Below are 12726 nucleotides of genomic sequence, written 5' to 3'. Positions count from 1 at the left end.
TGTGTGTGGCTCCCTTCCATGTTTGTGGAAGAGGTTGTCACTGGGTGAAAACTAGGATTGATTTTTGACCTATATTTCTACTCATATTTGCTATATTTCCACTTAGACCCAGCTGATTATTTTCTTTGTAGTCGACATCTTATTTCTGATCTGTTACTATTTTTGAAATTGAATAATTTTTTAACGTTTTGGTTTGATTTTTATCTGGTATCAACCCTAATATTTTTATATTCTATATATATATATAATATTCTGCAGTGGACTTAATGGTTAAGTATTGTGTGGGTTTTTGATGAAAGCAGTTACTGAAAGTCTTGTTTATTTAATTATATTTTAGTATACTTTAGAAAATGTAATTTAAAAGATATAGAAACACATTCCTTCAGCTCACCTACATTTCATATGTCAGAAGGTTTCAATAGTTTATGAGAATCCATACCCCCTCAACCTCTGAACCACATGCCTAAGAGCCAAGTAAGTTTTCAAGCAAAAATTGGGAGTCCACATGAAATATAACCTTCATTATGCTAACAAGTATAGGCTAGCCAGGGGCAGCTCTATGTATTTTGCCGCCCCAAGCACGGCAGGCAGGCGGCTTTCGGAGGCGCGCCTGCAGGAGGTCCACTGGTAACGCGGATTCGGCGGTGTTTCTGTGGGTGATCTGCCGGTCCCGTGCCTTCGACGTACCCTCCGCCAAATTGCTACCGAAGCCGTGGAACCAGTGGACCTCCTGCAGGCATGCCGCCGAATCTGTGTTGGCGCGCTGGTGCCTGGAGCCGCCTCTGAGGCTAGAACAGACTTTTTCCCCTCAAAAACAGTCCATCAATTTCTATGGGACTGAGTGGAAGTAGATTATTTTTCAGGACAGGGACAATATTCACTCAATTGCACAGAGGATAGATAAACTCATCATAGGCATCTTGAGGGGGCTCAAACCCCATTCCAGCAAGCAATCCTGCTCTACTTTTCACTGTCCACTACAACTGTATTAAGATCCTCTCCATACTCCCTAAGTTGGCATCATTCTCTCTGCTCACCTTTTCTCAGAAGTCAGCTGGGTACTCAGGTTCAGCATGAAGCTATTCAGGTTCTTTGCCAGGAAACTCCTGCCCCTCCTCCCAGACTCCTTCAAGTTTCAAGCAGCCAGAACTGGCCTTAACATTTTGGGGTTGACCTGAAAAAAAATGGTCATGCCACTCTCTGCCCCTGTGTGATTGATCACACCACTATGCAGAGGACTGACTATAACATTTTGGGATGAGCCAGTGAGGTGAATTTGTGGTGTCAGTTGTGAGAACTAGAGGATCTGGAAGGCAGGCAGACATGCCTTTGTGCACATTGTTGTGGGCTGACCATCAGTATAGGAAGTTGAGTGCCTGTGTTGGAACCTGTACTTGATCTTTCATGCATTGTGGGGAGTGGTCCCAGACCTTTAGGATGAAGGCTTGAAGACCTCTGATGTGTGACTGTGCTGCTCATTGAGGAACCGCTATACATGACACCAGGAGGCCTAGTAGTTGGAGGCGTAGTACTATGGTAAGCCTCCTGTAGCTCTGGAGCAAGATGATAAGATCCTAGATTTTCTGAACCTTTCTAATGATGGGAAGATCTTTGCTACCAAGGTGTCTATTTCTGCCCCGAAGTGAGTTACTCTGGTGGACAGACTCAAGGAACTTTTCTTGATATTGATGATGAAACCATGAGCCTTCAATGTCCCAGACATGGCACTGTGATGGAGCTCTGATCAGGATATCATCCAGGAAAGGCCAAATGGGAGTGTTGGGTACTAATAATGTTTCTGCAATAGGCAAACCTTGCAAGGCTGTGAGTGGCATGGTCTGATGAGGAGGTATTAAGCCAACAGATCCACTGAAGTCAAGAAGTCCCCTCGGGACAGGGATGACACTGTAGAGGCCACAGTCTGCATTTGAAACTTCATTTTCTTCATCCTTTTGTTGAGCCTTTTGAGTCAGAGGGCATGTCTACACTACCCGCTGGATCGGCGGGTAGCAATCGATCTGTTGGGGATCAACTTATCATGTCTAGTGAAGACGCAATAAAATCGATCCCCAATGGCTCTGCCATCGACTCCGGAAATCCACCGTGGCAAGAGGTGGAAGCAGAGTCGACGGCGGCGCGGCAGCAGTCGACTCACCGCCGTCCTCACAGCCAGGTAAGTCGACCTAAAATACGCAACTTCAGCTACGCTATTCATGTAGCTGAAGTTGCGTATCTTAGGTCGACTCCTCCCTCCCCCCCGTAGTGTAGACCTAGCCTAAGATTGGCTCTCTGATACCACCCCCACTCTCCCCATGTGTTTCTGCACAATGAAGATGGAGTAAAATCCAGAAAATGAGATATTTCATTCTGGATCAAACAGCACTTTACGGGGTCATTGGAAATGGGAGACTGGATGCAGAATGGATGGGGTGGAGCCTGCACCCAAGGGAGTATCCCAGGCTCCCTATCTCCTTGGCCCACTTGTCTGTGGTCAATGTAAACCACTCTTCTAGGAAGTGGGAAATTCTATCCCCTAGCTTCAGTTCTAGGTGGTGGCCTATGAGGCCTTTGTCATAAAGTGGACTGTGGGTGGGGGTTTGCGTTCCCACTGGACTTTCCCCCTGAACCTGGATTCCACTGTTTTTTTTTTTTTTTTTTTTTTGAGAACCTGTTGTCCCTTCACTGGTACTTCTGTGAAGACAAAGGCAGAAACAAGTGCCGCTGTCTGAAGGCTGGTCTATATTCTCCCATGAGGGCACTTAGTGGTGAGGGGAAAGACTTTTTGGATTTTGCAGCATTATCCACCTTATCCAGCTTTTCTCCAAAACGGAGGGAGCCTGTAAGCTTGGCCAAGAACAGGACCTGTTTAGAGTGTGTATCCATCTTTCAGGGTCAGAGCCATAGGTGGTGCCTGGCAACTGATCTGGAAGCCAGGGCTCAGGCTGAGAACCTCAATGCATACATTGAGGTATCAGCTACAAATGCTGTTGCTAGGCAAACGTTCTTTAAAATGGAACCAAAGTCTGTCCTTAAGGGCTCTGAAATCTTCAAGCCAAGAGATGGATGCAAAGTAGATAGCTGTTAGGGATGCCCTGAAGACGGCAGAGAAGGCCTCAAAGTCCTTTTTGAGAATGGCTTCTACTGGTCTATCCATGAGATCTTTAGGGTAGAACTCCCCCTCTGAGGGAATAACCATATCCCTCACAAAGGACACTACAGCAGCATCGACCCTGGATACTTCAACAATAGACCCCTTTGATTGCTCAATGTTATAGTGCCTGAGGTTGCTCTTGTTAATATGCTTGCTCTTATTAGGCTTGTTCCATTAATTCGTAATCACTTCCTCAAAGGAGGAGTGAACAGATATCACAGCCACAGGAGAAGATTTTGGTGAGACAAATTTACTTTGAGACTTACTCTCAGGAGCCTATTCAGGTTGAATTTGAATCATGAAGACAACCTTACTGCACAGTCTGAAATTCTTCAGGGGTTAAAACCTCTATTTTCTCCCAAGTCCTCTTTTAATTCAAAGTCTGACAGTTCACCTTCCTCTGTGGAGGAGATGCGGGGAAGAGGAGGAAGACTCGTATCTCCTGGATTTTCTATGCTTTTTCTTTCCCTTTTTTGCCTTCTTTGATTTTCTAGTTCTTTTTCCATACTTTGGGAGCACAGAAACTGTGCTTCAGCTTTGGTGAGACCTTTTGCAGCTTGCTTTCATTAGGGCCTGAAGCCCTCTTGAGAGATCTATCTCTGAATCCTCCCCTGCTGGGTCCCATTGCCCCTGTGGGGCAATTGTCAAGAGCTCTCCAGGTCAAATCGGAGGGAGGGGGGCTGATTAGGAGCCCTGCTTCTTTCTCCAGGACATACAGGACTCATTCAAGACTTGGGCTGAGGGGGACTATTGGGACTCACACCCTAAGTTGACTGCCTGAGGTCTGCCACACCTTTGGAGTCTCTCTCTGCTCTGCACGAGGGTTCCTGGACCATTTTCCCACATTGGAGTTGCAGCTGCTTTGGTGGAAAGGGAGCCCTACATGCCTTTCTGTCTCATGGCCCTGGGTGCTAACAGAACTAGGGTCAACTGGCTTGGTACAACTCACCATCTGCCACGCCCAGGGAGGCTGCCTCACAAATAGAACATTGCTTGATTTGACCCAATGCTTTGTTGGCTGCTCTGCCATGCCTGTTTAGGGACAGATAACCTGGCAGGGAGACATTGCAGCAGAAGCTCATGGTGCATTAAACCACAGGAGTGTTAACCAACGTAGGGAGGAGGAGGAAGCCAAAAAACTGAAGAAATGAAGGCAGAAACAATCAAACCGCCAACTGCCTGCTGCCACACAGACAGAAAAACTGGTGGCAAGTAATAGCAGCAGGGGTGTGGCCAGAGCACGCAGCTCCAAAACACTGATCCACTTGCATGAGCTGCAGAGTGGAAGGGAGCAAACCAGACATGCAGAACTGTGGGCTGCAGAAATGTCTGGTGGCTGATAGATTTCAGCCACTGGTAGAGAGCAGCGTTGGAGAAATCGCTCTCTCTTAAAGGTCTGTCCCATTGCCAATACCTGCCTCGCCCCTTTCAGTTTCAGCTACAGAACACCCTGCTTCTCGTGACTATGCCCCACACAGTCTGTCTCCCCTCTTAAGTCTCAGAGCTTTATATTTATGTCTCCAACCACCCCTCAAACCTGGCTGTTGCTCAGTCCTCATCGGCTGCTTCTCCCAGGACGCCAGTTTGTGCAGTTATCAGCAATTCAATACGATGGCAATAGGTACTATATAAAAAAGATTGGCTAGATTCATCAGATAATGCCATTCTCCCAGCCCATTTCAAATCGGGAAGTAGAGGCTGGGAGACATGATCTTAAATGTAATAGTTTATATATATATATATATATATATATTTTTTTTTTTTAAATGAGGTTTATTATAGTTACACTTTATGGTTGAAATGTGTCCAACAGTACATAGATTTGAACCTCCTCCAGATCAGCAGGGAACCTGCTGGATATTGCTGGATATTCTTTGAGCATTTTTCCCCCCCTTCATTTAAGAACATTTGAAAATATTCCTGAAATGGATAAAATTTTCATGCATGGGGGAAAAAGTAAATTAATATCAACAATATGGTATATTAAGGAATATGAAGCATACCAGTGAAAGTGCAGGGTAGTAGAAAAGTGAAAAGGTCAACCTAAGGTTGGATTCTCCCACAGCAGTATACGAGTAATTCCCATTCTCTTCAATGAGTGTTACTCATATCTTTGTGTAGAATTCACATGGTTCATTTGTAATGCTCCATACTGCTTTGCAGGAAACTTAAATTTGGATTTCTCATACTAGTCTTTCATTGGCCAGCATGGACCAAAAAATCTTAAAGCAGCATGCTTAACCCTGCTAAAGGAAGTGTTCTGGAGTCCCTGCTGCTCAGTTAAGGAGCAATGATAAAGCAAGAAGTTTATCTAATCCTTTTCGATTAGAAGGATTGTGACAGAGGGATTAAAACTTGATGTGTAGATGAAATGGGAAATAATGGGGAAACCTCAATATTATCAAAGACACTGATCACCTGAGGGAGACAGAGTTTACATTGAGGAAAGTAATAATGCAGTATAAAACATTTCAAATGGCTCGACATACAAGCAGATAAAATTGTCTGCATAGGAACACTCTTTTAGGAGATACCTTGAAAACCATCCTTATCTTAATATTTAAATTTTACTTCAGTGGCTTGTAAGAAGAAAAGTTCAGATACCAATTTAATTAGTCATGCATTTATCCAAATGCTTAAGTGTCAAATGCAAATAACTCTGCATTTATGCTCAGGGATACCTGAATGATTTTGAATTATTACTGCCCTTTCAGGATGTGCATTGCTTGGTACATTGAAAAAGTTTGACAAGTTTGAGTAGCAAATGTTATCAGTAATGAGGATCACATTGCCCTTACGCATATATTTCTAAAAGCCTTTATATTTTTACAGGTATTCTGTACCAGTCTTAAAAACTCAACATTTTAATATAGTCATAAATGTCGCCAAGAGCCACTTATACAATTCCTCAGTGCAGCATGAATTTTAATTTTCAAAGACTTTATTGAGAATGTTCTGTAAATTTTACAATGAGAAACTTTAACTGCTGTTACACAACTTGCAAATATTTCAAACATGACAGCAATCCTCTATTTTTTTGAATTTTTCTGTTCCATGTTCAGGTCTTGGGATGGATTTTCTTCCTTAGCTTCATTTTCATCTTCCTGTAAAACAAAATAAAAACACATTACTGGAGTTTCTGAAGAGGCATACATTCTGCAGAGCTGTTCACATGTTCAAAAAAACATACAGAAACAAACCTGTCCATACCTTTCTTTGAGATTCTTTTACATGACTGATAAACCCTGAAGTTACAATAAGTGCACAATTTTAATCATTAGAAATGTGATCTTAATCAAAAGTTAAATAGAAATTTTTTACCTGCAGAATCAACTAATTTAGCTGTTTTGAGAATCATTACACAAAGAAAGAAGCCTCTGAAACATAAAAGGTGAAATTTGATGATAGTTAAACTTTTGTAGTGGATGCTATTTCATACCTCCCCCTTGGTTCTTGACTGGAGGTTTCCACGAAATTGCTTTTAAAATGCAAGAACTTTCATCACTGTCCTAGAAATTACTTTTGAATAGCATCTGCCATTGAAAAATGTTTAATTTTTTTTTAGACCAGATACGTTTACTTCACCATTTGATAAAAGACAATAAATTTAACTTCAGAGACACTTTATGTGCTGCAGCATCATATTTTTGTCCCATCTAGCATATTTTCTTGACAGGTCTGCCAATTTTCCAATTACTTGTACCACCATATGTTATCTGAAGATCAGTCAGGTCTAAAATAGGAAACATGAGCATGTCAGGCAGCAGCATGCTTACAATATTCTACAGCTTCAACTCCAGGAGTAGGGCTCATAATTCACTGTGAGCTCCTCTGGAGCATACTGAATAAATGAAGTGACATCATAATGCCCGTTTCCATAGGAATGAATAGTATCTTCTTTCCAATACAAAATGTTGACCTCCAAAATATAAATTTTGGCATCTTGAAAAAATATTTCATGGGACAACTTCTAACCCATCTCAACAGAAAGAGTCCTGCAAACACATTCACTGTACAGACTGTCCTATCTTCATACTGTTCGCATTTGTTTTACAAAACAAGAAATCTTACTCAGTCTCAATAAAACAAAACAAACAAACAAAAACAAAAATACATTGAAATTTGGGTGCTATAGAGTGTTCTGGTTTACATGAAAACCCAAACACAGAGGGAGGATGGTGTAATGGTTGGAACCCTAGCCTAGGTACAAGAGACCTAGGTTGTGTTCCTGTTCTGACGCAGGTTACCTGTGTGACCTTGGAAAAGTCACTTTGTCTCTCTGTGCCTCAGTTCCTCATCTGTAAAATAAAATAATAGCACTTTCCTAATTCACTGGTTTGTTGAGGCTAAAAATATTAAATATTCTGAGGTGCTCAGATACTATGGTAATGGGGCCACATAAGCCCATAAGACAAATAAATAGAGTATCAATGGAAACTACCTAGCTAAGTAAATATGGCCATGCATTTTGCTATACATAACATATATTTGCAGAGTTAGCTGTTGTTTAGAAAGTACATAATACATTCTGCATATAAATCCCCCCCCCCGCGCACACACCTTGAAAGAAACATTTTGATTTACATTGCTCACTAAGGGCCAAATGCAAATACATTCACTTTCATGAGCTATTTTTGCTGAGTAATTTCCATCATGATGGGAATAGAGCCCAGGGTGCCTCAATTTCTCTGAGATTGAGGCACCATGAGATTTTTCACACAACACACAGTCAACCTGTGGAACTCCTTCCCAGAAGATGTTGTGAAGGCCAAGACTATAACAGGGTTCAAAAAAGAACTAGATAAGTTCATGGAGAATAGGTCCATCAATGGCTATTAGCCAGGATGGGCAGGGATAGTGTCCCTAGCCTTTGTTTTGCCAGAAGCTGCGAATTGGCGACAGGGGATGGATCACCTAATGATTACCTGTTCTATTCATCCCCTCTGGGGCGCCTGCCATTGGCCACTGTTGGAAAGATACTGGGCTAGACAGACCTTTGATCTGACCCAGTATGGCCATTCTTATGTTCTTAGAAGTCTCATATAGATATTGCTGAGAAGGGATGTGTACTGAACTCAGAGGCACCTCGTCAGCCCAGGCAATTGAGGTGCAGCCTAACCAAGAATCCCCAAAAAGCTACCAAATACATTTTGCATATTCTTTTTTATGTAATTGCTAAATATATACAGATTTAAGGACAAATTGTGATTTGATTAAAATGTCACAACTCATTCTCTCCAGCCCTGAAACACAACACCAAATAGTTTGGAGAACATAGTGCTGTGTGAGGATCAACTCTTGGTGTAGCACAGGGGTTGGCAACCTTTCAGAAGTGGTGTGCCGAGTCTTCATTTATTCACTCTAATTTAAGGTTTCGTGTGCCAGTAATATATTTTAACGTTTTTAGAGGGTCTCTTTCTAATATATAACTAAGCTATTGTTGTATGTAAAGTAAATAAGGTTTTTAAAATTAAACTAAAATGCAGAGCCGCCTGGACTGGTGGCCAGGACAGGCAGTGTGAGTGCCACTGAAAATCAGCTCACGTGCTGCCTTCGGCAGTGCTCCTATTCTCTCCTGGGGCAAACAAGAAGTTGTGAAAATTTCACTTTGTGCAAGTGTGGTAAAAATTATATGAATTTTTAGTGAGTTTTTAGCATCACTGGAACAAATTAAGCGTCTTTGTGCCAGCTCCCCTTTACTGCTCTACCAAGTGCTTTAACTTTAACCTAGAGGGACCACCTCTAGAAGGTAGTTAATTCTATATTCATTCAGTCCATGGCCTCTCTGCTGAGACTGACATGGGTGCTAATTAATGTCAGCTGCGATAGCAATTTTTGTGATATGCATTCCTATTAATTTGGAAGTTAAATGTGATTGCCAGGTTACTTGGGATGGATCTGGACCAGCATTCCAAATATATTAACAATCCCCTGACCTAGCAGGTCCCACTATCCCTTCAGTTTGTTAACTGGCTATTACAGTAAAACTATAGTTTCCATGCAATTTTTGAAAACACGATTTCTTGTACTTCAGGAAGATTTCTTATTATATACAGAGTATTTAACTGGTTGTGGTTTCCAAAGTCATTCACAATGTTTGAATTTTCAGCTAAGTGGACTATTTAGCCTAATTATCAAGGAATGATGCTGAATAGACTGAAGACTAAACATGTTTAATGTATTTGCTTTACTAATTACCACCTACAGTTATACAGCTTCTCATCATTAAGGAACCCACACTATATGGAGTGCATATATAGGAGGGTAATTCACCCACAATTGGAACAGACCAACTGTTCTACACCAGCAAGACTAGGTTTTCTTATAAGAGACAGCAAAGAGGCATTTTTGAAGGACAAATCTTAGATGGGAACAATAATTACCCAATAAAAAGGCTTTTATTTTTAAGTTAACAATTCAAAACCAGTCCAGGTTGGCAGACAACGTTAATACCATTGGTGGCTATTTAGTGGTTTCTGGTAAATGGCCACATTCTAGTTTCCAATGGACAAATGCTCTGCCATCACAAAATTCATCCTCACAACTACCATTAGTGATTCACATTTCCACTCTTTTCCTTTTGCTTATTTTAACCATCCTGCTTATAGCCTAGTATATTCTAATAGATTTTTAAACGGTACAGGCTTTAGAAAAGCTTGAGATGAAATATTCTCATATTTGGGTTCATATGTAAAAATGAGGAAAAATTCACCCTAGTTTCTACCGTTTTCACCTACTGATAACCACAGGTCCAAATTTTGAAAAAGCCAGTGCAAAGAAATGTTTTGCAATAGTCTCTGAAAAATATCCTTTAACACAGGCTCTGGTGGATTGTACCAGGGAAATAGTTCTAGAGCTAACATCCTGTTCCAAGATTGTAATCCCACCCACACCTAGGAGTTCCACTTCAGGGACAGACAGTGACTTCTATCTGTCTCACTGCAATTGCTACAAGGACATCTCAGATGGCCAGGTCTTCCAGGTCATCCCAGGCTTTATAGTGTGGTTCATATGGTAACCAACATCCTGAATTGCAGTAATAAATGAACTTGGGAGCTAATGCAGAGCACAAGTATTATGAGTTTAATGGTAATTTAAGTTAACAGCCCCAAAATATATGAAGCATATTTACATTTAACAGCCCTAATATTACTTTCACATTGGAATAAATTAAGATTACTTGTCTGTAATTGCTGTTCTTTTATGGTTGTGATAACAGATCAAACCCCTCTGTCTACACACAGTAACTGGGATCTGATGGCTCACACTGGTAAACTGGGCCCAAGAAATTTAAAAAAGGGGCCTAAAATCCATATTTTAAAAGTTGAGAAAGGGGGAGAGAGAGGAGGAGGTATGGCCATGCAAATTGGGGGCAGAGGCAGCATGTCATACCCAAAACTATCCTTTAGACCAAAGAAAAGTGACAGGGAAAATGGGGCAGACAGAGTTGGTGAGAAATTGCATTACAACCACTATCCTTGGAGAACTATAGGTACCAGTATGTTATTTTCACTTCTACAAAGCTGCTATTTATGAGAGATCCACCTGCTAGAAAATACAAAGCTTAAAGGATGACTTCTTTCCTAAACACATATGAGCATGTATAAAAATAAAAGCAAAATGAACTCTCATAAAATTCATGTCATCTGGCCTTGAGTCCCTTTACAGGAAAGGGTGAGGGTAAGAAAAAGCTGTAGTTCGTATATAAGAAAGAACACCAAACAGACTTTTGAGTGTTCCTTTTTTATCCTTTCACTCAAAAACATGTCACTTTCTTTACATTCCCATTAGCTGGCTATCTGAAGTCTCGAAGCAAAAAAAATGAATCAGTTACTAACTCCACAGGAAATTAGAGACAATTCTATATATAAAACATACCATACTACATCCTCTATTCAGTGTGCTATGAGACACAATGATATAGATTTGTGCTCTAAAGCATACCTATAATTTGCCTTCGATATATGTCATATGTAAGAAAAATATGAAAACTCTAAACCTACAGTTTCATGACAAAGAATAGTGAAGAATGTGTCTTGTTATGTATCAAGAAGGAGAGACAGACATCTAAATACCCTCTACTACACAGAAACATCTAATAGGATAAAGATACCAATTTTGTGATGCACAAAATTTAAGATAGATTAAAAGCCAAACAGGTAGCTATTAGTATAATATTATGGACATCCCAACAAGGGGAGAAGTAGGACCTGACCTACAATACAATAGTACAACAAAGAATGTCTAAAAGCTTAATTGTGGAAAGGCATATTCTTGAACTTGACTGCGGAAGAAGTACCATGATTTGTGAATTAAGATACTATTCAGCACTAGTAAGGGTGTTAGGGTGGCCACTACAATTAGACTCCAAAGATATCAAAAATATAGAATACTTCCAACTTTAACAACCAAAAAGTATTGAAAATTGACTAATTAGTGGCTAGAAACCTAACAGAAAAAGATTACTTACTCTATTCAAGAGCAAGGAAAATAATCCTGGTATATTCTCCAAAAGAATGAAAAATGTAACATCTTGGAGGGAGCTGTTCATCCTGACAGTTCATCTGACCTGGATCTTATGGCGGTCATAAGTGCACCATCGGAGCATTGTGAAGCTCAATCAAAATATGCCCTTCCTGATCAACATGCTAATACAGGCAGTCTGGGGTGACTCACCACTGGAGTAGGGGTGGAATAGGCCATCTCAGCAGAACCAAAGCAGCTTTACACATTGGTGTACACTGAAGATAATCAGTGAAGGGACTTGATGCAGATGAGGTCCTTGGGAACTTATCTTTGCTATCCCTGTTGCAAGACACTGCTGCACTGAGAGTTGAGTGGCACTAAGGCCTAAAATAGGGAATGGCCTTGAGTTTTAAGTTTGTCAAAGCAACACCTTCTGAGTGACCTCTGAAATTCACTACAAGGTATTGATAAGTGCCCATCTCAATGCACTGAAGCATGCAACCCTTTTCCAGCTTGCACATAACACTACCTACTTCTATTATTTTGACCCAACAGTTCAATTAAATAAGTATGGCTACTCATTAACACTAGCCCTATAGAAGTATCTACATATACTGTATGCATAAGCCACATTGAATGGTACTTAAAATCTTTTGTTTCCCTTTCCACTTAACTTTCCCACTTTCTTTGTTTTTACTGGAGCACTTAAGGTTTAGTAGTCATTTTGCTCTGAAAAGAATTGCTATCTGAGAACATTCCTTTACTAAGATCTGAGCTATAATATTTGTATCATTAAAGTCTGAGGTAGAAGGCAGATATTTTACCGATTACATCACACAGACTCTGGTAATCAAAACATCACTGAGATGAAGGTAAAAATCTATCTGTAAACATTCTCACATACCTCATCAGGAAGGGATTTCAGAAGCTGCTGTGGTTTTTCTTTTGGTGTTAAATTCCTATCTGTTTTCAGCATAAATGGCCAAATTTGGAGGAAAGTGGCTACAGATTCAGAGATAAATTAATCTAACTAGTAAGCCAGCAAAGACAATCACAAGCTATTTTTCTTCCAAAACCTGTTATCTCCTCAAAAAGTATAACTGACAGAT

At 40.6% G+C, this 12726-nt stretch overlaps 1 protein-coding gene across 15 annotated transcripts in view; it reads right to left on the bottom strand.

Annotated features, from left to right (window-relative positions):
* Positions 1–6074: 6074 nt before the first annotated feature.
* PHF14 (PHD finger protein 14) overlaps positions 6075–12726 on the bottom strand; it is a 267127-nt gene continuing 260475 nt past the window's right edge. For 11 of the 15 annotated variants that reach the window (XR_010598265.1, XR_010598266.1, XR_010598267.1 and 8 more), the window contains one exon: positions 6075–6255. Coding sequence is in view for 8 of the 15 variants with exons in the window: in XM_065583162.1 (XP_065439234.1) it covers positions 6181–6255 (75 nt within the window). In the remaining 7 variants the exon portion in view is untranslated. Of the gene's footprint in view, positions 6256–6472; positions 6529–7398; positions 7450–12726 lie in introns of all 15 variants that reach the window. The other 4 variants (XR_010598263.1, XM_065583157.1, XR_010598264.1 and 1 more) reach the window with 2 other exon arrangements.

This window comes from Chrysemys picta, chromosome 2 (genome assembly GCF_011386835.1).
Source record: "Chrysemys picta bellii isolate R12L10 chromosome 2, ASM1138683v2, whole genome shotgun sequence".
In the NCBI taxonomy this organism is placed as follows: domain Eukaryota; kingdom Metazoa; phylum Chordata; order Testudines; family Emydidae; genus Chrysemys; species Chrysemys picta.
This window is presented reverse-complemented; position numbering and strand designations above follow the sequence as displayed.